The sequence below is a fragment of the Panthera tigris genome, chromosome E1 (genome assembly GCF_018350195.1).
Source record: "Panthera tigris isolate Pti1 chromosome E1, P.tigris_Pti1_mat1.1, whole genome shotgun sequence".
NCBI lineage: Eukaryota > Metazoa > Chordata > Mammalia > Carnivora > Felidae > Panthera > Panthera tigris.
The window spans coordinates 45,009,726-45,037,602 of record NC_056673.1 but is presented as its reverse complement, the minus strand read 5'-3'; the positions used below and the strand labels follow the sequence as shown (position 1 = coordinate 45,037,602).

General features: G+C 56.0%; 1 protein-coding gene across 1 annotated transcript; it reads right to left on the bottom strand.

Annotated features, from left to right (window-relative positions):
* Positions 1-1,642: 1,642 nt before the first annotated feature.
* On the bottom strand, positions 1,643-26,328 carry MRC2 (mannose receptor C type 2). Its single transcript, XM_042965464.1, has 30 exons — positions 26,305-26,328; positions 24,415-24,937; positions 23,545-23,718; positions 23,182-23,346; positions 22,847-22,960; positions 22,227-22,370; positions 19,498-19,686; positions 19,188-19,342; positions 18,144-18,251; positions 16,102-16,217; positions 15,484-15,632; positions 14,693-14,910; positions 13,855-13,997; positions 12,721-12,823; positions 12,317-12,455; positions 12,167-12,202; positions 11,705-11,865; positions 11,551-11,618; positions 10,741-10,841; positions 10,300-10,442; positions 6,522-6,636; positions 6,227-6,390; positions 5,954-6,062; positions 5,186-5,424; positions 4,849-5,017; positions 4,605-4,754; positions 4,149-4,268; positions 3,775-3,954; positions 3,250-3,276; positions 1,643-3,129 (listed from the first exon to the last, which is right to left on the bottom strand). Exons 1-30 carry the CDS (start codon positions 26,326-26,328, stop codon positions 2,906-2,908), a joined length of 4,470 nt encoding a protein of 1,489 aa, XP_042821398.1. The 3' UTR covers positions 1,643-2,905.
* Positions 26,329-27,877: the final 1,549 nt, after the last annotated feature.

Genomic DNA, 27,877 nt, shown 5'->3' with positions numbered 1-27,877 from the left:
TGGAATAATTTAAACCTCTGGACACTCACCATCGCTACCCCCAGGCAGCACTAGACATTTGCGTCCTCAGTTCCTTGGCTGCTCCTCCCACCCCCAGGAATCCCGTGACCCTGCCTTTACCCCTCAGCTTTTCTTCCCTCCCAGGGCAAGGGGTCAGCAGAGGCCCAGGGAGCTTCTGCCCCCAGGTGGCTCCCTGCAGGCCGGTCAAGCAGTCTTTTGAGCTGCAGATAATGGCAGGGCCCTTAGCGCACAAAGGGAGCCGCTCCTTAATTTGGGGAGCAAATCGCTTCAGGGGGAAGTGGATTAATCATTAAGGACCCCTCCCCTGTGGGATTGGGGCTCCCTCCCCAAAGTGACCAGCTCCCTCCACGGGTCCTGCTGCTGCCCGTCAGAGGAGAGCCACTGCAAGGAGGTGAGAGCTGGACGATGGCCTCGGGCTTGGCCTCAGTCACGGGTTCAGAGAAGCAGCTCACAAGCCCAACCTCGGCGGGGGGAGCGGCTCAAAAAATGGCATCCCATTTACCCTACTGTCCAGGCCAAAAGCTTTGGACTTCTCAATGTGTATCTTTTCATACTGTTTAGGTTTAGACTCTGAACCACGTGGTGTTACAACTTACTCAAAAAACAGAAACTTGTTTTCAAAATCACAAACAAGGTAAAACATGCACGTAATATGTGCCGGCGCCCAGAACCTGGCCACACCGAGGTACCGGTCCACACCACCATCTTCAAAGGACAATCGGATTAGCCATTCCCACCGACTTCCTATTACACCTCAAACAACGTCCATACTCTCTACCACTGCCTTCAAGGCCTTGGACTCCCCCATGCTCCCCTTCCCAACCCTCCAGCCAGCCTGGCCTCCTTGCTGGTCCTCTGAAGCACCAGGGACCAACACACAGCAGTGCCCAGCCCACACCCCCCCCCCCCCCGGCCTGGACCTACCTAGGTGTCTCCATTGCTCACTCCCTCACCTCCTTCAGGTTCATCTCACTTCCTCTGATAAGACTCTACCCCACCAGCCAGTCCAAACTAACACCCCCTTCCCATGGCCTAGTTCAGTCTTCCCCATAGCACCTAGCACGTACCTGGCATCGTTGACTAGCAGAGCCTCCTCTTTGTTCGCTGCTGTCTGCAGCTCAAATATCCGGAGTGAATGCTGGTGGGAGAAAGGTCTTGCAAGCCACCGACCCCGCCTCTGGGGGGTTTCAGAGCCCAAACTCCCCAAGAACAAATGTGCACTTTCTCAAAGCTCAGAGACAGGTATGTGGCTGCCTTGAAAGATGGTGACGTGGAGCCCCCAGCCGAGGGCTGGCCTGAGCACCTCCAAGGCTGCCCTGGGGGCCGCCGCCCAGAAATAACAGTAACAGCTGGCATTTATGAGGCCCTTACTGGCTGAGCTCGGAGGTGCTGGGCTGCTAACTGCTTTGCACAGATGATTTCATTTAATCCTCAAATATCCTTAAAGCAGCCCCAGGAAGCTCATCCTGTCCTCCTATCTTACACACGTTGAAAAGTGAGCTAAGTTGCCAAAGCTCACATAGCCATCAGGTGGCTCCTGAGCTGTCACTTACTTACACACACGTCCCCAGGAATAGGGAACGTGGGGAGCAGGCCCAGAAAGGCAAGGGTCCAGAAGAAGAGACAAGGGTGCAGGGGTCTCCATGGGGCCAAGGCATAGTAACAAAATGGTGGACTGCAGAAAGAGCACACAACACTAACTCCAAACACGACATTTCTCTCTGAGGCAACACGAGGAAGTTTTGACGACAGAACAAAGCACGAACCCTTCTCTCTCAAGCCTCTTAAAGGTGTTTTATTTGTTTGCTTCTTTCTCTTTTCTTTTTTTCACAATAATGGCACATTAAAAAAATTAAGAACTACAAAAAAGGACGTCTTTGAGTCTGTGTTCACACTGCCCCGCGCCATGGCACAGGGACTGGCCGTCCGCCCCAGCCCCCGCCGGGGTTCCGGAAGGCACTGAGTCAGCGCCCTGGGACTGGGCCCCCCAGGAGCTTGGGCACTGTTCCTCTGGGCCCCACTAGAGGGCGGTCTCCTGCTTCTGAGGTCCCCGGGGCTCTAGCCACCCCCTCCTCTCTCCCAACCAGAGCCAGGAGCTGGAAACGTTAGGGAACTTACTTTGGTCCCCACAGGGGACTCTTTAGGGACAGAGCCCTCCCCTAACCGGCAGGAGATGACACCTCAGCCCGGTCACCCCCAGAAGGTCAGGGCGTCTCTCCCAGTCCTGTCTCCAGCCCAGGTGACACCCCAGTGGTGCCCTGGTTCTCAGGCCCAACCTAGGCCCCTCCTGCCATGCCCCATGGGCCACTCCAGCAGGCACAGGAGTGACAGATGCTTGGCTCCCTCCGCTGACACCCACCATGAGCAACAGGGCTCCCCAAACCCTGGGGCTCTGGCTCAGAAGGAAGGGCTGCATGAGAAGCAGGGAGAGGGGATGGGGGAGAGGGGTTGGGAGCCTAGGCTGCCAGGAAGGAGAGAAGCGACAGAGGCTGGCTGAGGGCTCAGGGGAGGACCCTCAGGTTCTGCAATGAGAAGGGGGTCCTGGGGCGTGGGTCAGCAGGCCTGGGCAGTGGGGCCTGGGGAGAAAGGGGCAGAAAGAGGCTCCCGTCCTGCTTCCGGTCACCATGGGGGCACAGGCCTAGGTGACAAGACCTCAGGCCCCCCAAAAGGGAAACACCACTCTGCACTCAGCCAGGTCTCAGCCCAGCCCTCATGGGAGGGAGGGACCCCACCAGCCAGGCCCTGCTCAGCCCCAGCTCCCGACAGTGATCCCAGAGGCACCCCTCCATAGGCCACCTGGGCTGGTAGCTGGTGGGGGGGCCCCGCTGACCCAGGGCCCAGCCTCCCCACTCCTCCTGTCCCCACCCTGCCCACGCCCTTGGCTCTACTCCTGCTGCTCATTCATTTCCATGTCAGACACCAGAATGTTCTTCTCAGTGGCCTCGCCGGGGCCAGAGGCGCTGCGGCTGTAACGGGCGCCCTCAAAGGTCCCACGCTCCGCGCTCTGTCGCCGCCGGTAGAGGATCAAGGCCGCAGTCAGCAGGGCCAGGAGCAGCAGCACCGCCATCAGCACCACCACCAGGGCCGCCGGGTTTTCCGGGAGCGCTGCTGCGGCAAGCCGGACACTCAGGGGACAGGCTGCCCGCCGGCTGCCCACCTGCCCACCTGCTGCCCTGCATGCGGGGACAAGCGGGGAGAGGGCTGGTCTGGGCCCAGCTGCAGACTCACCCGATGGAGAGAAGCTGCTTTCCTCAGCTGCAGGGGAGAGGGAGGGACCAGTCAATAACCGAAGTAGTTAACAGAAATAATAAGCAAACACGGAGACAGCACTTCCCGAGTGCCAGCCACGTTATGAGCTCACGAGCTCGTTTAATTTCGTAGGTACTGTTATTATCCTCATTTTACATAGGAAGACACTGAGGCCACAGGCTTCAAGTAACTTGCCCAAGGTCACAGAGTTGGTAAAGTGGTTTGCCCGGGGCTTGAACCTTGTCCCTGCCCTTAACCGCTACAAAATGATGGGTTTGCTGTCTAGTTTGGAAATTTGTAGGAAGGGCCAGTCCCTCCTACGGACCAATTTATCCCGGGGGAGGGTCCTGGCGGCCCCGGGGCCCGTCGGTTCCCGCCCTCCTGTCCCGCCGTGTCTCCGGCGGAATGAGAAGCAGGCCCCTGGCCCAGGCCCAGCACCGGCCGGTGGCGGCGGCCGTGTGGGGGCGGCTGGGGGCTGAGCGCAGCGTCTGCCAGCGCACTCACCTCGAGGGAGCTTGCAGACGACGCCCATGGTGATGTTGGTGCAGGCGCCCGGGCGCCACAGCCCGCTGCTGCTCTGGATCCAGTAGCAGCTGTTGTGGCTCAGCATGCTGGGGCCCAGGCCGGGGGGCCCCCAGTTGGAGTAGTTCACAGCTGTGTTGTCATGCCAGACCAGGGTGCCTCCTATGGGAAACAAGACACTGAGGGGTGTGGGGGAGAGGACACAAGGTGGAGCAGGAGCGGGTGCAAGAGAGCAGGCCTGTTCTAGAACCAATTCCCATCTCCTGCAAGCCCTCACCCCCACCAAGCCCTGGTGGAGGGCTTCCCCCCTGTACCCTGAGGCTTCACCCTCCCGATGCCACACACAGGGTACCCACCTTTGGGGTTGAAGTTCATGCCCAGCCAGGCCCCCCGACTCTGGCCCTCGGAGCTCTGCAGGTGCTCCCAGACGAACACATTCTCCATCTCATCCAGAATGGACAGGACTGCCCCACCCGCTGGACACAAGGGAGGCCCATGTCAGGGCAGACAGGTCTCCCCAGGGGGTGGCGGAGACCCCCCTCCCCCTTCCCAGAGGCCCCAGCCCTCTTCTCTGGCAGCCTGGGTAGAGGATGGTGTGGAGTCTGGGCGTCTGCGTGTGCGTGGCAGGTGTTACATGCGTGTAATGTCACATGTGGTCCCTGTAAATCGGAACACGACGGGGCACTTATGTGTGAGTGCTGCCTACAGGTGGAGCGTAGCAGGGGGACTGCATCCATGGAGTCTGTAAGTGTCCACGCCAGGGGTCACCACCTGAAATGCCCACGCGTGGGCACTCGCCTGCCCCGGCCCACCTCTCTGGCAGCGCTGCAGCGCCTCCTTGTGGCCCAGCAGCAGCTCCATGTGGAAGGAGTAGCAGTGCTCCCGGAAGGGAATCCAGGCGGAGTCGGCCAGCCCTTGGGGACAGCTGCCGTGGTAGCTTATTCTTCGGGGAGGAGGGGGCCCTGCGGGGGTGCAGGGTTGAAGAAGTGTCCCAGAGTCCTCCCCGGGATAACCTGCGCCTTGCCCACCCCTCGGCCCCAGCGGCTGGGCACTCACCACTGTTCCCACCACAGACAGCACCCTGCAGCTTGGTGTCGCAGCTGGTGGTGCGCCAGGCCCCGTCTACGTCCACGTAGGCGCAGCCCCCTGGCTGCTGGGGCTCCCCGTCCTGCCAGCTCACATAGCTCAGCGGCTCCTCCGAGACCCAGGAGTACCTCCGGGAGCCCTGGGCACGAGGGGGCCATCAGGGTGGGAAGAAGGGGGCCAGTGGGGGGAGGGGATGGGGGGGTGGGGGGAGGTGGGTAAGGTAAGGCAAGGAGTCGGGAGGAGACAGGGAGGGAAATCAGGGGAGCGGTCCCCAGCCCCGGCGTCAGGACAAGTGTTGGGGGCCCACCTCCTCACTGGCCAGCCCGATCCAGAGCGGGGTGCGCAGCCCTCGGGAGGCCTGAGTGAGGAAGGCCTGGGTATAGGGGTCGGGCACGCGGGCCAGACTGGCGTTGTGGCTCTCACACAGCAGGAGGGCGTCATGCCAGCGCAGAGGCTTCTGCAGCAGCCGGAAGGTGCCGTTGAGGTAGGAGAGCACAGTGCCCGGGGCAGGGGGCGACGCTGCTGGGGATGGGCTCAGGGAAGGGTCTACAGGGAAGGGGGCAGAGCTCAGGCCAGGCTCTGCCTCCCTCACCCCACTTCCAGGCATGAAGCTGAGAGAGCACCAGCCACGGGGCAGAAACCAGGTCTCTGCCGGGCACGGTGCCTGGCACAGACTAACAGGAAATGTTAGCCACTGTTCCTAAGAACACATTCTTGCTGATAAACAGAGGAGCAACCTAGTCCTACCCCAGGAACCCATAGAACATGCACGGGGCTGCAGGTGCCTCAGATGCGGAACTTCAGGTTCCTGACAACAGGCACGCGCAGTGTCTAGCTGCCCCCTGTCAGCCCTCCATCCTCCCAAACCTTCCTCCTGAGACCCTCAGCACTCACTGCCTTTCCCTCTGACTGGTGCCTGGCCTTTCTGCCCATCTGCTTCCCAAGCAGATACTAGACTCTGGGGGTGACCTCAGGGGGGGTCCTGGGTCTATGAGACTATGTTTCATTCCTCCTGGCATGGCCCACAGCATCTGGCCCCAGTGCTGATGTTTCTGAGTTCGCTGGTGACACGTACCCGTGCTCTTCTGGCAGATGAAGCCATGCGTCTCCTCCGTGCAGCTCCGATCATCCCAGCGGCCAGTGAAGTGAGCTGAGGGGCTGTGCAGGACCACCGCACAGCTGGTCTGGGGGAAAGGAACTGCTCAGGGAAGCCCCGGCAGCTTTCCCCTGTGCCACTGCCCTGGAAAGGCTGCACTCTGAGCAAAGAGGCTGGAAGACAGGGGGACCCCAGGAGTGAAGGCAAGTGCGGCAGGTTGGCGTGGGGGTGCAGAGGGAGGGGCTTCCTCACCGGTATGTTGCCACTGGGAGCAGGGCTGGGGCCAGAGGGCTCCCCAGGTGCCCAGTTGGTATACAGCAGAGGCTCCTGCTCCACCCACTGGAAGTCCCTCTGAGAGGCATGGAGGCCAATCCAAAGGTCAAAGGTCACATTGGGCAGGCTGGCTGTGATGAAGGCTACAGTTCCCCAGAAGAGAGAATCATGAGTGACAGGACAGCCCCTTGCTCACTCGGCTCTAGCCATCTTGGGGGAGGGGCGGTGGGATCGCGTCAGAGGATACTGGGGCCCTCCCATGGGCTGGCCCTACCTTGCTCTAAGGGGTTGGCAATGGTGACCAGTTGGGCCTCTTGCTGTTCACAGGAGAACTGTGCCTCTGACCACTTCACCCGGTCCTGAGGGTCCTGGCCCTGGATTCGGAAACACTGGGGCGGAGGGGGAGACATGATGTCCTGCCCCACCATCCTGTCCCACAAACCCAGAAACTCTGCTGTGCAGCCCTCAGTGGCAGGCCCTGGGAGGCTTTGAGGGCTGTGAGAACAATAAATCAGAATCAGGACATCTGGGGCTCCTTGAGCAAGGCTCTGGCGCCCTCTCAGCCCAGCACCCCACATTCACACACACGTCCCTACACTCGGGAGAGTTTGTCAGTGGCAGGATTTCTTTGGGTCACCAAAGTCTCTATTACCTATGACAGCAGAGCCTGGACCACGCATGGAGACAAGGTCTGTCTCGATTTCAGCTAAACACGTTTTTGAGTGTTGCCTGAAATCCGCTATTTTACCCCATGAACTTAAAAGTTCACCTGTATGATATCCTTATCTTTTTTTTTTAATGTTTATTTATTTTGGGGAGACAGAGCGCAAGCAGGGGAGAGGCAGAGAGGAAGGGAGACACAGGATCTGAAGCAGGCTCCAGGCTCCGAGCTATCAGCACAGAGCCCGACACGGGGCTTGAACCCATAAAGCGCAAGATCACGACCAGGGCTGAAGTCGGACTCTCAACTGACTGAGCCATCCAGGCGCCCCCATCCTTAGGTTTACTTTCGAATGATCTTTACTAGGCAGCAGCCTGTAACTCTGTAATTTTGTTTCTCTGTTCCCACCTTCACTACTTCTGTAAGGTCAAAGGAACCCTGTGTGGGAAATCTTTCAAGTGAAGACTATTTAAAAATGAATGCCTTCCAGCGATTTCTTCCTTGGTAGGATGGAGGAGAAAGAAAGGAAGGAAGCTTTGGAGTCACAGAGGGCCGGGGGACGTGCAGCTCAGATTCCAGATCTAACTTAACCCTTCTGTAAAATGGGATTAAAAAAATCTGCCTTTTGGGGTCATTTTAAAGGTTAAAGAGAACAGTGCACAACACAGGAGCAGGAGCTTAACAAGTAAAAGCTCTTACTATTACTCTTATGAGCAGCTCTAGCATGAGCTTACTGATGCAAATGTCAGATTTGGGGTAGAAAACTATAAGCCCAGAAATAACGCAAGAGTTTGGGGGAGGTTTATCATGAAGCCCTTGCATTTGGTTTCAGAGAAGCAGTTCAGAGACACTGAGGCCTCCTCTAAATAACTAGCAAAATTAGTCACAAGATGAGAAGCAGCAAGGTCACACCCATATCAGCAAGTATCAGCAGTTAAAGAGAGGAAGTATTCAGCCCAGCCCAACAAACACTACAGGACCTCCTATCATGTGCAAGTATATTTAGTGATATGTCAGGAGCCAGTGGCCCTGCCCTCCGGGAGCTTAAGGCTAGTGGGAGAGGTGGATCCTTACCCTCTCGCCCTACATCCAAATGCTATGGGGCTGCAAAGAGGGCAAAAAACTAGCAGAGCAAGGTATCTGGGGCCAGGTAGCAAAGGGGCAAACAGCCTCTCATAATTCAAAGGCTTCTGACAGGGGAGTAACTGGTATCTTCACAATGATGCTGATGCATTAAGACAGAGACCAGTTAGAGGCGCCTGGGTGGCTCAGTTAAGTGTCCGACTCCGGCTCAGGTCATGATCTCGCAGTTCGTGAGTTCAAGCCCTGCGTCGGGCTCTGTGCTGACAGCTCGGAGCCTGGAGCCTGCTTCGGATTCTGTGTCTCCCTCTCTCTCTGCCCCTCTCCCGCTCACACGCTCTCTTTCTCAAAAATAAATAAACATAAAAAAAATTTTTTTAAAGAAAAAGACCAATTACCTACACATAATATATTGTTTTATATCAGGTAGGAGAAGCCACAAGAGTAAGTTTTTGAAAAAGGTAATGACATGAGAAAAATGCTCACAATACAGCCCTGAGAAAGAAAATCGTGTTACGTAGTTTGATCGTGTTAGGTAGTACAATCTCAATTATGTGGAAAAAGGCAAGAAGCGGAGTAATGATATTAATAGTGGTTATTTCTGGAGAGGATGAGTGAGTGAATTTTATTTTTTCTTTCTGTGTTTTCTGAAGTTTTAATAATACACGTGTTTGTTTCTAGAAAAGGTATAATATTCTCTTGAATATTCTGAAGACAGTAAGAGCTCCATGACACCAAGGGCTGGCTGCTCTCCATTACAGGACAAAGATTTACGGATTATATGATCCAGGGTTAACTAATCTAATCCTCACAATCCGGCTAAGTGGTTTTACAACCTCGGCAAAGCAAGCAGGGACTGAAGCTCGTACTCATGATGCCAGCACAAACAAAAAACCGCTGCTCCTCTCAGCAGTGTTTTCACCACAAGGTGAAAACAATGAAGGTCTAATCAGATCTATAAATCAACCCACTAGTGCAGAAGTAACCACTTTGGGGAAGAAATTCACACTCTTGAAGGAACATTTTGAAGCCCTGTTTGGAAACATATCCCTTCTGATTCATGTTACCGCCCCAAACTTTCCTATCTGCACACTCAGAACCCTTGGGAAAAGAATTTCCTAAATGGCGTTTCCAAAAAAATCTTCCAAAGGCTTGTTCTTAAACCATCTTAATCAGATCTTCTGATTAGTTTATGAGGCAGATTAGTTTAGAATGCGGAAACGTCGTAGCTGATTTTTAAACAAAAACCTTTGTTTAACTGGTAGAAAGACTGGAAAATGAAAAAAGTCCAACCAACAATGAATGAACTTTTTCATTCTGATGTATTTGTCTTTGTGAGGCAACCTTTTCATCTACAATAACCATTAAATCCAAAATAATTCGAACTTCAAACAAGACCTGTGAAGCCCCAAATCACAAAGTGTCAGACCAAGATATTTTTTTAAATAATGAAATAATGCAATTACCTTCTCTTATCCAAATTACTTAAATACAAAAAATTATTATCATTGATCATTTTTGAGGCCTTTTCTCATACCACTAATATAGAAAACATTTTTAAACTTAAAAACACTTTTTCAAGGGGCCCCTGGGTGGCTCAGTCAGTTGGGCATCCAACTTCAGCTCAGGTCATGATCTCACAGTTTGTGAGTTCAACCCCCCCCTCCACCCAGCCGCCCCTCATCGGGCTCTGTGCTGACAGCTCAGAGCCTGGAGGCTGTTTCAAATTCTCCCTCTCTGTCCTTCCCCCACTCATGTTCTGTCTCTCTCTCTCTCTCTCTCTCTCTCTCTCTCAAAAATAAATAAACATTAAAAAAATTTTTTTAAATACTTTTTCAAAAAAATACCTGTATTCTCTTTCAATCTTTAGCTCATGCTTTATATACTTTTGTTCTTGTGCATATTTTAATACATATAACATTAATCACATTAGTACAGAAGTAAATATATACATATTCACACACATATATACAATGTACATACATATTCTTTGAACGTTCAGTATTTTGTTTCCTAACAGGAATTATCAAAATTATCAAACATTATCGAAATGTTTGGCAACCACTAATCTCGAAAACTCACCGCACTATGTGGACACTCTACCTGGTGGATTAGAAGGTGCTACCAAAAGAAGTTGTTTTCCAGGGAGTCTAGCCCCGGCACCAGGGCTAAGCAGGAGAGACGTTGGTGGGCATAGGCAAGGGGCCACGAATTTGATGTTGCCGAAGGGCCAGGACTCCTGAAAGTCGGCCTTGCCATGTTCACATCGTCTCCCCTGACTCCCTTGGGGGGCCCCCTCCCCATCTCCTACCTTATTGAGGAACTGCTTCCAGCCAGAGGGGCAGCCCCCCAGGGCCGTGGGCGGCAGGTCTGGGGGCTGTGGCTCTCCAGTGCTGTTGCTGCGTTTGCAGATGTAAGGCAAGGCTGTCAGGCACCTCTGGTCCCCCCAGTCCTCTGCAGAAAGAGGGGGGCGGTCGCTCTAGCATAGGGCAGGGCGGGCAGCACCCTTACCTCATGCCCTAAGAAAAGAGCATGGGGGTCAGGTGCCTGTATCCAGCTCTATCTAAACTCTAGTCCTCTATGGCTGCTGGACCGTGGGGACAGGTCCCCTCTCTGGGTCTAGCCCCTCTTGGGTTGTGGGAACAAAGAGAATGAGAAGAGACTGTCGGCCCTGCCTAGGCTCACCTCACTGCCCCCAACATCAACTTTCTCCTGGGCTTCTGCACCCTCTCTGCCCCCGCCTTGCTCTCACCTCGGCTGGCGGTCATGTACACACACTTCTTATCCTTGCCGATGGGCCGAGGTTTACCGGGTGCCCAGGAGATGAAGTTTATAATGGAACCATCTGTCCACCTGCAATGGCACCAGGCAGAGGTGACTCCAGCATTGGCCCTGGGCCCAACCTCCCTTGTATACAGCAATGAAGGCCACCAAAAGGGGGGCAGGAAAGGGCCCAAGTCCAGGGGCTCCAGGCTGAGAATGAGGCTACTGAGCTCAGGGCAGCTGGGGACCCAGAGACCTGGTGCCTCCAGGGAAAGCCCTCCCTGGGCTCTCATTCTCTACCTAGAAAAGCCCAAGAATCCCAGAGCAGAGGCCCAAGGGCAACAGTGTGCTGAGATACCTATGTGCTCCTGGTCCTCGCTGCCTCAAGCCTCTTCATGCATGGCAGGTGGGTACTGAATACAGAGAGAGCCCTCTGGACACCATATGTTCTTGCCCATGTCCTGAGGGGGCCTTATTCAAGAGTGGCCCCAGCATAATATGAGCTGCCATTATTTGGTGCCCAATTATATGCTGGATGCTGTGCTAAGGACTTCACATACCTTCTTTCTAATCCTCAGAGCAATCTTACCAGGCAGCATTATTCTCATTTTTAGGTGAGAAAATCAAGGCCCATTTGATCAAGGCCACACAGCCAGTGAGGAACAGAGCTGGATTCAAATTCAGGTCTATCTGCCTCTGTCCTCAGCCTCCCTAGCTCCCACCTGGGCCGTGGGTGGCCATCCAGGCACGTGTACCCCCCACACCCGCTACCCACCCCCCCCCCCAGGAAGGCTCCTACCTGAAACGCCCATCACTCTCTGCAGTGTGCAGGCCGATCCACCAATGCTGCTCCTGGCCCCGAGAGAACTGGGGAAACCGGTCAGGCAGATGAGGGGTGGCAGGGCCTCTCCTCCAGGTCCTGCCCGCAGGCCCCTGCCCGCTCAAATGCTCACCTTCTGCAGGTTGTGCCCCAGGAAGTCCAGCTCAGCCTGGCTGTGCACGGAGGCCAGCTCGGCCTGGAACCACGTGCAGATGCGCTGCGCCTGGGCCCACGTGGAGTGGTGCTCGAAGAACTTGTACTCCGCCTCCTGGAACCGCAGCCACTCCCGCCGGCCTGCGGGGGCAGTGTGAGCATGCGAGTAGCGGCCAGCCAGGGTTTGCTTGCTCTCCCGGTGGGCAAGGCCCGGTCCAAAGGCAGGTAGTAGGTGGCTTTCGAGCCGCTAGGACCCGGGGCAGGAACCACTCCAGGCCCACGCTTGCCCCTGCTTGGAGACGGAGGCCGACAGGGCTCCAGGCGTCCCGATTCCCCTTCCCTGGGCTCGAATCCCTAACTCCTTTCGTTCCATCTCAGCCAGGCCCTGCCCGGGAGGTGACGCCCCTCACCCTCTCCACACAGCCCGGGGCGGGGGCCTCACCTTGTGGGCTGACGTCGGGCTCCCGCACGTCTGTGCCTACAGGGACAACAGGGACAGAGACGCTGCAGGGAAAGGAGACCCCTCCCCTGGATTCCCGGCACCGACGCCATTCACCCCATCCCCCCGTTTCCCAGCGCCATCCCACCCAACCTCGAGGGATCTTGCAGATCCAGTCCAGCTGCGTCTCACACTGCATGGCCACCCACTGCAAGGAGACCAGGTCGAGCACTGCACAGCCCCGGATGTCGTCGTCGTCGTGCCGGCTCCGGTCGAAATTGTGATAAGAGAACTGGAGGTCGAGGTACGAGAGAGTTATCAGGCACGAGGCACACGCTTCAGCGTCCGAAGGACAGACGAACAGGGGCCCGACCTGAGCTGGGAACCCCTAACCTGGGCTGGACGCCCCGCCCCCCTTTCTTTAACGTGCGGGGTCAAGCCAAATACCCTAAGTCCTCTAAACCTCGCCCACCTCCAGGACCAGTCCCGCCCGGAAAGACCACGCCTGCAACCGAGCCCCGCCCACATGCTGGCCTGTCGCCTCTAGGCCGGCTCACCCCCAAGCCGTCGCTCCAGCGCCAGCTCTGTCCCGCTCCGGGATCTCGACGGTTCAGACCAATCCAGAACCAGTTCTGCTCGTGGATCTCGGGCTCTGATTCACTTCAGCACAACACAGGGGTGGGGACAGAAGACATGGGGATAAGAGGAGCAGTCCCAAGGGCCTGGGGCCTCTCCCGTCTGGACTTCACACCCAGAGAACTGAGCTCCCTGGACCAGACGCCCAGCTCACTGGGGGAGGGTGGCCTGGCTCCCTTCCGGTGGGGTTTGCCCTGCCAGCAAGACTGTGGGCTTTCACTTCAGGATTTCAGTAAGTCGATGGGGATGGAGCATTGACCTGGGGCTCTGAACTCAGATAAAAGTAGATTCCAGTCCGGGGTCACCCGTGGAGCAGCTCCGTGTCAGTGGGCAAATAACCCAACCTCTCTATCAGCCCACATGGGTCAGTGGCAATGTCTACTTCGTAGGGTTGAAAACAAGCCTGAATGAGGATTAAATGTTTAGTGCAGTGCCTGAGACGTGGTGAGAGGCCATTGACAAGAGCTGTATTTACGTCAAATAACGTAACCTTGATGTTTGCTGGGAAGACATGGCCCTGGAATTAAGATCTCAGGAAGCCTGGTCCATTTGGCCTTTTCCCAGTGCCAAGGGGTTAAAGGTGCTCTGTGTCATAGGGTGCTGGGAGCCCACAGGACAGACACAGGGTCCTGGAGGGACCCCCATAGGCAAATGCTCACTTTTGTAGCTTTTGTCCTCCTCTTTCTCAGGAAAAGCGGTTTATTGAGGAGAGTGGGTTGTTACGGGATGGTGTTGGGGGTGTTGGGTGTTGATGCTCAACTTGGATCAGCTTGCAGAGGGATGGGAAGGGCAGTTACTTTTGTCAAAGTCTGTGAGTCTGAGGGGGCCACTGCTGGCTCCCTGACACTGGTGAGCAACAAAGTTTCCAAGTCCAGGGAGATGACGGCTACCTGAGGGAGGACAGCATGGTCCTGGCACTCGCTGCGGATACACAGGTCATTCTGAGCCCTCGGACAGGCCTCACCGGGGGCGCCCTCACCCTGCCCCCTGCCCTGCGCCCGGCAGAACCAAGAGCCCACCCAGGTGCGTGCAGGCCACCGCCCCAGGCTCCGTACCCAAAGATCTTGTTGAGCATGTTGGCCACAAAGTGCTCCTCCTCATAGCTGGCCAGGCTCAGCAGCTGGGCTCCCAAATCCTGGCAGGCCCTCTGGGCCTGCACCCAGCTCTTTTTATCCTGCAGCCGCTCTGAGCTGAACACCTACAGGAACAAAGTCCTGGTGTCCCAGCTGTCCCCATGGGTCCACACGCCCTCCCATGACAGCAGTGGGGAGGGGGGCTGGGGCCGCACTGGACGGGGGTGCAGGCTACCTAAGACAAGCCTGCGCCTCAGAGAATGAGCTCCAGGGAGGGGAGCCAGCACAGCCAGCTCCTAGAGAATACCCCTGCCCAGACCCCTGAACCAGCCACAGTGTGCTGTGGGCCACTCCCTTCCCCTCCCTGGACTGTTTCCTCATGTAACAAAAAAACTTGGACTATGTCAGTGGCTCCCGAACCCAGCAGGGTTTAAAAATTTAGGCCCCACCCCAATCTAGCAAATCCCAATCTCCACAGTGGCAGCCCCAGGCGTTTATTTTTATCAAGCTGCCCAGATGATGCTGAAAAGCAGACATCCCAGCCCCAACATTTGGGAACCTCTGAAACTGATTATCTCCATGATTTTTTTTCAATCCCTCACATGTATATCGAGCACCTATTATGTGCCACACCTGACATTCCACTGACAAGCCTGTCATCATAAATTACCTCTGTCTGCAAGCTGCTGTGGGGAAACATTGTCCCTGGGGCCCAGTTGCCTGGATCGAGCCTGGGCCCTGCTGGGGCTGCCCTCACCCCGGGCGTGCAGCTCCTTTGCTCCCGCTTTTCTCCCTCCTCCCACGCCGGCATGCTGCCTACCTTATAGCAGTGCCGGAGTTTGGGGTCTGACCCCCAGCCCTGGGGACAGGAGCCGGTGAGGCTGGGCGTGGGGTCTGGCCCAGGCAATTCAGGCGTCACCGGCGTGCCCAGGCTCTGCCGACAGATGTAGCGGGCCCGGAACGCGGTACAATTCTTCACCTCCCACAGCCCCATGGCGCTGCCCGTGGCCAGGGCCACACAGCCCCCACGGCTGTACCCTGGAGGGGGGAGCAAGAGACCCGTTTGCTGAGGACTCGTGGTCCAGTCCTCCCCACAGGGCACCACCCCAGCCGGGCCCTGCACACTGGGTGACCAGCTCGGCCGGCAGCAGGGACCCGGAAGGGAATGGAGGCAGAGTCCCAGCTCTGTGTTTACTCCTGCGTGAGATCTTAGGCAAGTCGCTTAACTTCTCTGAGGCTATTTGACCATCTATCTCATCAGGAAATTGAAAAGGCTACAAAAGATAATGAATGTGAAATGGCAATAATCATAATAGCAAGCACCTGTGCTAGCATCACACACAATAATTAGGCACTTCACATCTATTAATCCATCTCAACCCCGAAGTACCTTATCCTCATTTGACAGAGGAGAAATTGAGGCTCAAAGATGCACCAGGCGGTTTGGCCCCAGAGCCTGTGCCCCTAACCATTTCACCACACTGTACCAATAATCAGTTTACTGGGAAGCCCTGGGACTCGGTCCCGGCAGGGCAGGTCCATATGGCCTCCTGGCTTCACCAAGGAAGGTCAAAGAAGGGGTTGGCCAAGTGCCGTGCAGGAAGGGCTCACCAGGCTGGTCACGGTTCCAGTGGGTGTACATGACCTCATCCCCGCTGAGCCAGCGGAAGGAGCCGGTGCTGTTGAGGTCCTGCAGGGCGGTCCAAAAGTACTCGCCGTCCCAATTGTAGATGAGGCTGCTGACAAAGGCCTGCTCAAACCTGTAGAAGAGAAGCTGGTCAGGCAGGGAGCTCGCCCCAGCCCCGACCACTCCCTGGGCCACAGGCCAGATGCCCTGCCCCCCCAACCAGTAACTTGGGGGACCCATGGGGACCCTACAGCTGACACATAGCAACCAAGCTCCCCGCCCACTGCCTGCACCTTCGTGCCTTGCTAAGAAAGTAGAGAAAATCAGACACAGCCAAGGCCTCTCTTGGGCATCCAACCCATATCTACACCTGTTCCTGCTCCTGCCCCTGCCCAGGCCCTGCCCTACACTGGGGTCACTTAATAAACGGGAATCATTCTCATGACAATATTAGAAAAAAGGTCCTGAAGCCATTTGAGGCTCCCAGGACTCAGGTCCCTCTGTGCTTAATGTTACAACGCCACCCCGTTTGGTGCAAGGTCCACATTAGGCATTGAGACAGGCGTTGAGGGCTAGTCTGGGCACACGGTCCCGGCCTGTACCTGTTGGTGATGGTGACCAGCTGAGAGCCGTGATGGGTGCATAGGCGCCGGGCCTCACCGTAGCTTACTTGGTCCTCTCCCAGCCAGTAGCAGGATGGGCTGTGCCATGTCCAACCCTGGCTCGAGAGAGTGGGCAAAAGAGGGACGTCCGTGGGAAGGACTCTCCTCCCTCAGCCAGAATTCCTGGGGTGGGGGATGCCATGGTGGCACCACTGAATGTGCCACAGGCTTGGGCACAGGACAGAGGGGACTGGTTGGACACCAGAGACAGCTCTTCCTGTGCTGTGTTCTGCATCTTACCACTTCACTTCCCCACTCCCTACCATCGCCCACAACTGCCAGATCAGAGGTGGAAGCATGGCCCAAGGGCGGCTGATCTGGAGGCAGCCAGTGACCCGCCTGTGGGCCAGTGAAGAAAGATGGGCGGCCCACTGGACTCCTCTCTCGGGCATTTAAACCAAGAGTCACAGTGGGAAAATTGCCAGTTGGCTGCGAGACCAGAGCTGAAAAGCTGGGAGAGCTGCCAGGAAAGGCTGGGTAATCCTCAGGTCCTGGAAAAGGTACAGTGAGCAGAGGAGGCAGCTAGCCTGGGGTGGGGGGACGGACCCTCAGCGAGGAGCAGCGAAGCTGCTCCTTGATGGTTGGTCCTCTACCATCCAACCCCCACGAGACCAAGCAAGGCTTCACCCAACAGACCTCCCGCCCCTTGGGCCACCCTGAGCTCTCTGCTCCTGCCTTTCACAACAGCAGCCGAGGCTCAGAGAAATTAAGTGATCGGACTTTGTACACAGACAGTACAAGGTGGAGCTCAGACTTGAACCCACACCACAAAGGCTGCTCCTGTCCTGACCACAGCCCTGTTCCATCCTAAGATGACACAAGGTGCCTGCCAGGGCCTTCACCTCCAGGAGCTCTTGAAATGGGAAGGCCTGGGGTGGATTTGAGGTTGGGAGAAAGTTACAGCCCCTTGAGCATGAGCCCAAGCAAAAGAGAAGCTGGTGGGGCGGGGCGGGGGGGAGGCGGGGGGAGGCTGTGCTAAGACCCCAGGTCTCCCAGGGTGTTAACTGGGGCTGCTCAACATTGCACGCACATTTCAGGTGGCCCTGGGGCCAGGGCCATTAGTCACTCCTCCTCTCTCCCCTGCCCCCACCTCACCCAAGCCAGGACAGAGCCCCCGGGCCAGTCCCTGCCCATGCCGGCCCCCCAGATGCTTCAGCAGGGCCCCTGCTCTCTCTCCTCCCCACTTCAGGTCGTGCCTGTCGTTGTATCGGGCTCCTCCCCGGGGGAGAGCATGGGGTTCAAGTGAGGTGGGGGTGCGGTAAAGGAAAACAGAGTGAGCAGCCAGACTGGCAGCAAGGGGCTGGCAGGAACGTGGCCTCGGCAGATGGAGCCACCAGGGGCCAAAACATCATTAAGTGTCTTTTTTGAGTAACCTCCCCTTATTCATCCACACCACTTACGCCCCTGCTTGGCTGAGGGCCAGGCCGTGGGGAGCCTGGGAGGGCCTGGAGGAGGACATGGGTCCCTCATTCATACACGCACTGCCCCACTAACGTGGGCAGTCCTGGCCCTCTCCCTCCCTGAACATCTGGAAGCCCCTGGGGCTAGGAATGCAAGGAAGGAGACACCAGAAGGGCTTCATTCCTCCAGGAGACAGACAAGCGCACTGTGTGTCAGACGGCAAGGTGTGGGCCAGCAGAGACAGAGCCGGCGGGCGGGGGTGGGGGATGCACCCCGGCAGTCTCACTCAGGTGAGGACTTGGGGGCCTGCCCGCACCCACCTCCTGTTCTCTGCCGCCTCTGAGAAGTAGCTTCCCCAAAAAGAGCGGGGGTGGGGAGCTCTGCTTCCTCCCAACAGCCCCCACCCTACCCCCACCCTGCCTCAGCCACTATCACTCTTTCTGGAACAGAGCAGTGTGGAGAGCAGGAGGAAGGGATGTGCCAAGCACGGGAGGATGCCGGGGGAGGCTGCCCCCTCCCTCCCTCCTCTGGGAGCCCCTCTGGTTGGCCCCACCCAGGGGCAGCTCCAGAAGCACCCTCACCTTCCGGCAGCCGTGGTCCTCCTCGGCGGCCCCCTGGCTCAGCTGGCCTGCCTTCTTGCAGATGGACGGCAAGGATTGGTTACAGGGGCTATCATTCCAACGACCTTCCTAGGGACACAGGATGAGGGAGAGTCTCAGCCCCCCCGCCCCCAAACCCTTTGGCGGACCTGACTTTTAGACCTGCCCCTGCCTCCAACTTGTTGTGTGATCCTGAGCAAGAGACCTGTCTTCTCTGTGTTCCAGACTGTCCTGTGTCCCCAGTCTCCTCGCCAGCGGTTTATCTGCCTTTAGCTCCATCCAGAGGGCAGAGGTGTCTGTGTCCCAGTCCCCAGGAGAATGCCTGGCACGTGGCAGACACTCAACAAATAATTGTTTATAAATTTTTAAATAGCGTCCCTTATGCCAGATGGCTCTGTCTCTACAGTCCTGGCACCGTTTTGCAGCATCTCACAGCAGAATGTCCTGTCTGTCCCTGGAGTCCATCCTCTGTCCCTCTGACTTGGTCTCTTTTTAAAGGTTCTCTTGTCTCTACTTGAAGCCCTACATCAATTCCTACATCTACCCACACTGCATCTGAGCCCAAACCATGGCAAACAGCCATCACCCCATAATTTTTTGAGGAGACAGGACCCTGGGCTGGGTAGGGCTGGCACAGAGCAGCCCAGGCAATGGAGTGTGTCCACAAAATGTGGCTTCTGATGCCACCTGCCGGTAGGGAAGGGCAGCCGGTAGACCAAGATCATGCCAGGCAGAATCCCAAGGCTTCACGAGAATTAACTCCTTTAATCCTCCCAATGACCGTCTGAGGTTCGCACTGTTAGCGTTCCATTGACAGATGAGGAAACCACGGCACAGAGAGGTTAAGTAACTTGCCCAAGGTGCCCCAGCCAGTTGGGGGTGGGGAGGATTCAAATCCTCGCGATCTCTGCACATGGAAGGGAAGGGGCTGGTGGGGAAGTGGGGGATTCTGAGAGGCCATGGGGTGGTGGTATAGAGGCAGAAGCTGACAGCGGCACCAGGAGGGTGGGGAGAGGGGGTTCTCACCGGCCCCCAGATGGTGACACAGTCTTCCAGGCTGTCCCGGAAGTTGTTGGGCTCAAACGGGTGCCAGTGGGTGAAGCTCACGAGGCTCCCATCAGACCACTCAAAATTCATCTGCAGTTTCAAATCATTGAGGCCAATCCACAGCTCCTCCACCTCTGGGATGCAGCAGGGGACAGGGGAGAGAAGACACGGAGAGGTCAGCCTCAGCCACCAGCAGCAGAGGGGCAGTCCCACAGCCTCTTGGGTGGGACCGGATGGGCGCTGGGAAGGCCCTGCCCTCCACTCCGGGTGTGGACGAGCAGCCGCTCACCTTGCTTGATCTGCTTGGTGATGAACTCCAGCTCGGCCATGCTGTGGATGCTGAGCAGGTCGCCCCCGCCCCGCAGACACGCCTTCTTGGACTCCTGCCAGCTGCGCTTCTCAGCCTGCAGGCGGTAGCAGTGGCCCTGGAAGGGCTGCCAGCTGGGCTCGCACTCCACCTTCACGTTGGCCCACACGTCTGCGGAGACCCACGAGGTGCCGTTCAGGACCAAGCCACCCAGCCAGGATGCCTTGACCCGCTGAGCGTCAACATGGGCAGGGCCCTGAAGTCACCTCCTCCCCACACCTGCCTCAGATCAGCCCTGGCCGCCAGAACAGGCCCGAATGCTGAAAGGTTCTAAAAAGACAAAGCCCTCCAGGGCTGCTGGAAGCCCAGAAGCAGAGCCCCAGGAAGTGGTGGCAAATTTCACCCAGGACAGGACAGCCCCTCCAGCTAGGGCTTTCAGAGATGAGTGGGGAGACTCAGGTCAGACCAGCCCTGGGAGCCTCAGTTTCCTCCTCTGTAAATGGGATTTCCTGGGGTGCCTGGGTGACTCAGTCCGTTGAGTGACCGACTTCGGCTCAGGTCTTGATCTCACGGTTCGTGGGTTCGAGCCCCGCGTTGGGCTCTGTGCTGACAGCTCGGAGCCTGGAGCCTGCTTCGGAGTCTGTGTCTCCCTCTCTCGGCCCCTCCCCCGCGCATGCTGTTTCTCTCTCTCTCTCTCTCAAAATAAACATTAAAAACATTTTTTAATGGGATTTCCTATTATAAGATTCAAACTTAGCTCATGTCCACCTTGCTTAATAAATGAGACCACTGTCACTACCTCAGAGAGCATATATTGAGTGTGGACCCAGTGCCGACCTCGGCAGTCCAGGATGTAGGGATGGGGAAGTGGGGCCACCAGGCCAGAGGCCCAAGAAGTCACTTGCTCCTTCCCCTACCCTCAGCTCCACTCAGGGCTGAGAAACTAACCAGGGACAGGCTCTTCCTCACCCCCACTTCCATGCATTTCAGGGTCAGTCTCTAGAGATCGGGGTCCCAGAGCAGCTGAAGCAAACAAGCCCTCACTTGGGCCTTGGCAAGAGAAAACAAGACTTTACTAAACCACCCACAACGTCAGGCTCGGGCAGGACTCTGCCCAGCCAGGCAGGAAAGCATGCACCCACTGGAAGCGTCACCCCAGACCGGGATTCTGGGATCCACTCCATTCTGTGAGACGCTCCAGGGTCCAGCATAGTGCTTCTCAGAGGCCTGAGCCTGAGCTGACTCACTCCTCGGCTCTGACTTGTCAATCATCTCCTGGGCCTCCCGGCTAAGACCCAAGGCTGCCGCCACAGACAGAACCCAAGTTCAGACCCAAGGGGGCCTTCTTCCGGCTGTTGGGAGGAAAGAAACTCAGGAAATATGGACGCCTTGCGGACACAACGGTGCCTGCCTTTGGAATGACATGCCTTGCATGATGAGACCCAGAAGACAGAACGCATTTGAGAAATTGCTCGGAAAAGATGCCTCATGCAGAGCGGGATGAGAGAGTCAGTCCAAGGCCACAGACACATCTGCAGATCCAGGAGGCCTCAGAGGAGACCTCCCCCAATGGGGCCACAGATAGGTCAGGCCTGCCCACAGTAGGGCCCTCCTTCCTTCTAGGTCGGAGAAGACCTTGACTTGGTGCCTGCCCCAGGCCCCCTCTAGCTAGAGGGGAGGTGCCCTATGTGTGGGGTGCCAATCCCTAGGGGAGGAGGAGAGAAAGCAGTGGCTCCCACGGCTACTGGACTCCTGTCGTAGCCCTTCCAACCCACACTGACGAATATCCTCTGCTACCCACGGTCACGCTCCTTTGGGCAAGGCCCTGTCTCCAGCCTTACAACAACCTTGCAAGGGGTAGGAGCTTATTCGCGATTTGCGCTCAGAGACAGAGCTCCTTGCCCAAAGCCACACGCAGCAGTCCCCAGAACAGTGCTGTGCCCATTACCCCAACCTCCTCCATAGGCCCCTACAGCTATCTCTGTGAATCGCAAATGTGAGCAAGACACTCCCTGGCTTAAAAACCCGCAGAGGCTCCCCACAGCCTACCTGGCCCCACCCAAACTTGACCCAGCAGCCAAGACCCTTCAGGGACTGGCTGCAACCTGCCTTTCTGAACTGTTCTCTTCAGCATGCCCTCTAAGCCAGGGTGCCTTGGCTGCACCTGCACACACACCTTGCTTGACGATCCTGTGAAATGGAGGCCAGGTGGCGGGGCTGAGAGTCTGCATTTAGAACAGCATCACGCCGCCGGTCCAAACACCACACCCTATGAAGAGTCTACACTCCAACTAGACTGCAATCCTCACCAAACTTAAAGCTGCTGTATACTCCCATGCCTCTGCACCTTTGCACATGCTGTTCCCTCTGCCAGGAATGCCCTTCCCTCACACCTCTTTACAGTCAACTTAAAAAGCCCAAATCAAATGTCACGTCCATGAAGCCCTCCTTAAGTCTCAGGAGCTTAAGCAGTGTCTTCTCTAGGCATGTCTTCTCTAACATTTATTACACATATTTTTATAGTGGTACACAACTCGGGATAGTCCAATTGTGTGCTGAGATGTCTGTCACCTCCAGCTGAGTGGGACTGCTACAAGGAGCGTGCGGATTACCAGCATTTAACCACATTCCGGTTAGTCCCTCAGCAGAGAGTCCCTTGCGTCGCCGCCCGACAGGCCCGTCCCCCGCCCCGCGCCGGGACCTCCGCTCACCGGGGGACGGGCGCTCGGCCGTGGCGTTGGGCTTCTTCTTGCACACGTAGGGCAGCGCGATGCTGCAGTCGCGGTTCTGCCAGCCGCCCGAGGACTCCGTGCGGATCACCCCGCAGTTCTCCTCACTCGGGTTGTCCGGCTGATCTGTGGGGAGGGGAGGGGAGGGCGCCAGCAGCCCGGGAGAGAGATACTCACTCACACCCGGGCCTCCTCCGGGCCCTCCTCACAGCCTCCGGCTCCCTCGGGGCCCCTCGCTGCCTCTCACCTCCGCCTCCCCCTCCCCCCTTGGGCCCAAACCCTCCTCCGGTCACTGGTGACCAGCCCCCGGGGCCTCCCTGGCCGGGCTGCCGGTGCCCTGGGTGCAGCTGAAGGGACGGACAGGGCCTGAAATCCAGCCCGTGCCCCAGGCCCTGCGCCCTGAGGAGAGGGCATCGGGTTCTAGTTTACGCAAGGCCACTGGACGGCCCCGATGGGGCGGGACCCGGTCCAGGAGGGGGTGGAACCTGCCCCGCCGCCCCTCCCCCACACGGCCTGGAGAAGGGTTCCCGGGGAGGAATAAATAGGAGACCAGATGCCTGTGCAGTCCCCAGGCCACCCTGCGCCCGAACCCCACGCCTCACCACTCTCCCAGTTGAGGTACTTCAGGGGCGAGTTGTCCGACCACTGCCAGCCTCCACTGGTGTCCAGGTCATTAAGGCCAATCCACAGCGTGGAGCTGTAGCCAGTGAGGAGCCCTGACAGCAAGTCAGAGACAGTGAGAAGGGGACTGGCCCACCCGCGGCCCTCCCACTGTGTGCCCCCCCCCCCCAAGGGCATCCGTGCCCCACCAGCAGGAAGGGCCCAGGGCCCTCCAAAGACGGGCAGCAGGGCCCAGGCTGCCGCCGCCCTGCCCTGCCGGGGCCGCCAGACCCAGGATCCCCCCACCCCCACCCCGGGGGCTGCCCTGCCGCCTCACCGTTGATGTAGGTCTGCTCGTGGATCTCCGTGATACTCAGCAGGTCCGCCCCCTGCTGCTCGCAGCTGGCCCAGGCCTCCCTCCACGACAGCGTGGACTGGAAGTTAAACTGGTAGCAGCTGTCAGTCAGCTGGTCCTTGTCCCAGAAGGTCTCACAGTCGTTACCTGCCACCACGACAGCGGGACATGGGTCCCACACGGGAGTCCCTCAAGGAGTGCAGACCCCACACACGCTGCTCCGCGCTACGAGGAGGGGCATCTTATCACCCCAGTCTGGCAAGTTCTTCCACCCATGCTGAGGCCCCTCGTGGTCGGCCTCCCTCCAGGAGCCACCCTGGCCCACCCTCTCCACCCTGCTCTCACTCTTGATAGGGCAGAAGCCCCAGCGCTCGTCCTTGCCGTAGTCCTGGGTGGTGGCACACCACAGGTGCCCATCCTCACGGCCCGTGCTGGTGCAGCTGTGGAACCACTGGTTGTCATACTTGAAGGGGATGGTGCACGGCTTCCCATGGGAGTTTCCCTGGATGGTGTAGACCTCTGCAGAACGGAGCCAGTGTCTTGGCATCTGGACCCCAGAGGCTGCCCGCCCCACCCCCCTCCGCTCAGGGAAAACCTCCTACCCCAGGGAGCTAGGGATGGGGCAGCGATGTGAAGGCCAAAGTGGCGCTTAAGGCTTTGAGACCCCCTCCGCCGTCAGATCAGCCAAGGAGCCTGGGAGAGGTCCTGCTGCTCATCCCACAGCGCTGGGAAGGGGTCCCCCCAGCGCCCTTCATGCCTGTCCAAAATCCAGCTGCCCCTCCCCACAAGTTCCACCTCAGAACTCAGGATGTCTTACAGGAAGAGGACCCCCCTGGACAGAGCTGTCCACCACAAAAGGCCCCTCACCGAGTGACCCTGGTCCCCGGTCGCCCCTGCAAAATGGGGAGCAAGACACCAATGGGGTTACTCTAGGGTCTACCCTGGAGAGTGGGCCTGGGAGAAGGGAATTTTAAATTTACGTGATACGCTTTTGCACCGTTTGAGGTCCTCGCAAGCATGTATTAATTTTTTAAGTCCTTAAAAATAAATGCTTTGAGGTTAATATTCTTAATTATTCCCAAATGCTTCCCATTACAATTAAAGATACGGCTGCCAAGGGTCTGTATCTGTCGCTCCTGCATCTGTCACTCTGTGGCTCCAGTCCTCCTGACACTGGGGCGGGGGCCCACCTCTTCCCGGCAAGCGGCCTCTCACCATAGTAGGGCCGAGCGCACAGATCCTCATCACTGCCATAGATGCGCCACTGGCCACCGCGGGTCTGGTCGCCGCGCTCGGGGCTGCCGGCCTTGGATGTGTTGCCAGTACGGCCCCCCAGGAGCAGGGACAGCTGGTCACCCAGGGTGCGACAGTGCCAGCGGAGGTTCAGGGCCTCCCGGTCACACTCGTACGTGCCCAGGGAGGCTGTGGTGTTGGTGCCCGGCCAGCCCGTGCCCAGGCACTGCATGGCACCCAGGTTGAAGAGCCGGTTTCGGGAGACCCACTTCCAGCGCTGGGCGGGAAGGCTGGCGTTGCAGGCTGGGGAGACTCTGACTTGCCCACCCTGGGCCTCCAGGCAGCCCTGCAGTCCATGGCTGAAGATGAGGAAGACGTTGGGTTCTGGAAGGGAAGGCAGGGCATGATGCCATCCCAGGGGCTCTCCTGGCTGGCTCTTGATGGCCAGTGCCACCTTCAGATGCTGCCCCTGAGCCTGAAACTGGCTGCATGGCCAGCCTCTGCTCTAGCCCCATGCTCAGCCTAGAGGCAGGACTCAGCCCTCCATCCCACCTTCAAACAGCAAGCCCGACTCCACCTGGCAAGTTGGGCGCTGTATACTTTTCCCAAGATCTTGTGAGGAGCAGTGGACACACTGACATCACTCAGCACATCACAACTTTATCCCAGGCTCCGTGACACAGTGTGGTGTTCCCACCAAAGTTCCTCTCTGGCCTGGAGTAATTGGTCTTGTTCTTCCCCTTGGCCCCTCAGCTTCACTGGCTCCTTCCTTTCCTGACTTCTAGAATCTTCTAGAACGCCCTCCACCTCCATATCCAACCATTCATGCCTCCCAGAACCATTGCACACCATTTTTTAAGCAGCATTTAGCTGGGCTAAAGCTAGGGCTTCCCCCAGTCACTCATCAATTCACCCATCGCCTCACTGTGCAGACACTCTGGGGAAGGCAGTGAAACCCAACCTGCCCCCGAGCACACTGACTTTACAGATTAAGAAATGGAGACTTAAATGTATGGGAAGTTGACAGTGGTTGCCTGGGAGCTGGGCCGTGATGGGAATGGGGGATGACTGCTAAGGGGTACAGGGTTTCTTTTGGGATGATGAAAATGTCCTACAGTTAGAGTGTCATGATAGCTGTCAAATTCTGTGAATAGAGTAAAACCCAATTAATCGTGTATTTTAAGTGGATGAGTTCTTTGAGACATGACTTACATTTCAGTAAAGCTGAGAAACAGAGGTAGAGAGGGAGAGATGGAAGGAAGGAAGGAAGGAAGGAAGGAAGGAAGGAAGGAAGGAAGGAAGGAAGGAAGAAGGGAGGAAGGGAAGGAGGGAGGGAGGGAGGGAGACAGGAATAAAAAAGAGAGAGGATCACGGTTAGTTCAGTCATGAGGTGACCTGCTCACGGTGTCACACAGCCAGGAAGCAAGCCCAGGCCTGACATCCATGTTTCATCACCTAGTTGTACACAACACACACACACAGCACATCCCTGTCACCAAGGAATTTTTGCATCCATGAACCACTACCCCCTTGGGATAATTTCCAGGTCTTAAAGGCATGAATCTGACTGCTAGGGTACAAACCCCAGCTCTGCCACTTAACGTGTGACTTGGGCAAGCCGCATTCCCTCTCTCTGACTCAGTTTCCTCATCAGACTATTGTAAAGGTTAAATGAGAGAATACCTGTAAAGTGTTTGGAGCAGGGTCAGGCACACAGTAAGAGCACTGTAAATTATTGCTGTTGCCATTTATTATCATTACTATTCCATGTTATAGGTAAAGAAATTGACTAAGGGTAGTGAAATGATTTGACCGATCACGAGGCTGGTCAGAGAGGAGCTGAAATTTGGTCCTGGTCTTCGGAGTCCAAACCTCAAGCTCCTTCTGTTCCACCATGGTCTTATCATCCCTCTATACGTCATTCTCTTGGCCAGCTAGAATGATTTTTTAAACATGTAAGTGAGTCCCAAATCTTTTAAAAAATAATATTGGAGTGTTGAAGGTCATAAAGTAAACAGTGATGAATTTAATGACATAATAATCTTTTCCATGGCAAAAAAATACCATGAACAAAGCCAGAATTCCAATGACAACTATATACATAAATTACTGGTGGCAAATAGCTTATTCCCTAATATAAAAAGTTTCTACAAAAAATAGAATGAATTATGAGGAAAATATCAGCAGCGTAGTAGAAAAGAACACACATACACAGCTAAAAAAATGAAATGCAACTGGCTCGTAACTATTTGAAACAGCCTCACTCGTAGTAAGATATAAAATAACATACGTGAGGTAAGTTTCCCTCCTACTTAAAGTCCTTCAAAGGCAATTAATTCATCATTCTTCAAATAAAATTCAAACTTCTTACCATGAGCCACAAGATCCTACATGATCTGGTCCTGCCTACCAGTCTGATCCTGGATCACACTTGCTCCTTGCTCAAATCACAATGCTCTCCTTTCCCTTCCTTGAACAGGCTTGGTTCTTTCTTTCTTTCTTTCTTTCTTTCTTTCTTTCTTTCTTTCTTTCTTTCTTTCTTTCTTTTTTTAAGGTTTTATTTTTTTAAGTAGCCTCTACAACCAACATGAGGCTCCAACTCACGACCCTGAGATCAAGAGTCATGTGCTCCACTGACTGAGCCAGCCAGGAGCCCCAGGGTTCGTACTTTCTTGCCTCAAGGTCTTTGCATGGTTTTTTCTGCCTGATGTTTCACTTCTCAGAAAAGTCACATCTTTAAAGAGGCCCTTCGGACCTGTAGTAGCTACTCAGTTACTTTCTATCATATTGCTCACCTGTAGTTCTCTTCACTATTTATTATTCTCTGATTTTTTTTCAACATCTGGGTTCTCTGTGCACCTTTGTCTAATGATTATTTTTTCTCTTGATTATGGGTCACTTTTCCAGCTGCCTGCAAGTCTAGTAATTTTTGTTACATACTGGACATTGTGGGTAATGTTATAAAGAGTCTGGATTTTTTTTTTTTTTTTATTGTATACAGGATGTTGTGGATGACATGTTATAGGGAGTCTGAATTTTTTTTTTTTTTTTATCTTCCTAAAAAGAATGTTGAGTTTTGTTCTGGCAGGCAGTTAAATTACTGGTGGATCATCTTGATCCTGTAGAGGCTTGGCTTTAGGCTTTGCTAGGGTGGGGTTGTTTTGGTTTCGCCTTTAGTCTTAGGGTGCGGCTGTTAGCCTTGGGTTTAATCATAAGGTGAGACCCTTCTGGAGTTTCAAAGGAAAACCTTAGGCAATTACCAAGCCCCTCTAACTTAGTGGATCTTGAATTCCAAACTCTGTTCCCTCAGGACCAGGCAGCATCTGAAACCTCTGTCTCTCAGCTGCTGTTTCTTGGTGGGTTCCCGAATGCCTCGCCCTGCCCATGCACAGTTTAGGAGCTTCCGGAAGCCCCAAATGGTGACCAGTAAAACTGCTACTTTCTG

Bases quoted from the DNA above. Each gene is read 5' to 3' on its own strand.
- MRC2 (XM_042965464.1), bottom strand. From the start codon at position 26,328: ATGGTGGAACAGAAGGAGCTTGAG. The intron at 19,343-19,497 runs GTGAGCGGCTGC...GCTGCATCCCAG, and splicing joins CACCAAGCAGATCAAGCAAG to AGGTGGAGGAGCTGTGGATT. The intron at 4,269-4,604 runs GTGGGCCGGGGC...CCTTGTGTCCAG, and splicing joins GCTGCAGCGCTGCCAGAGAG to CGGGTGGGGCAGTCCTGTCC.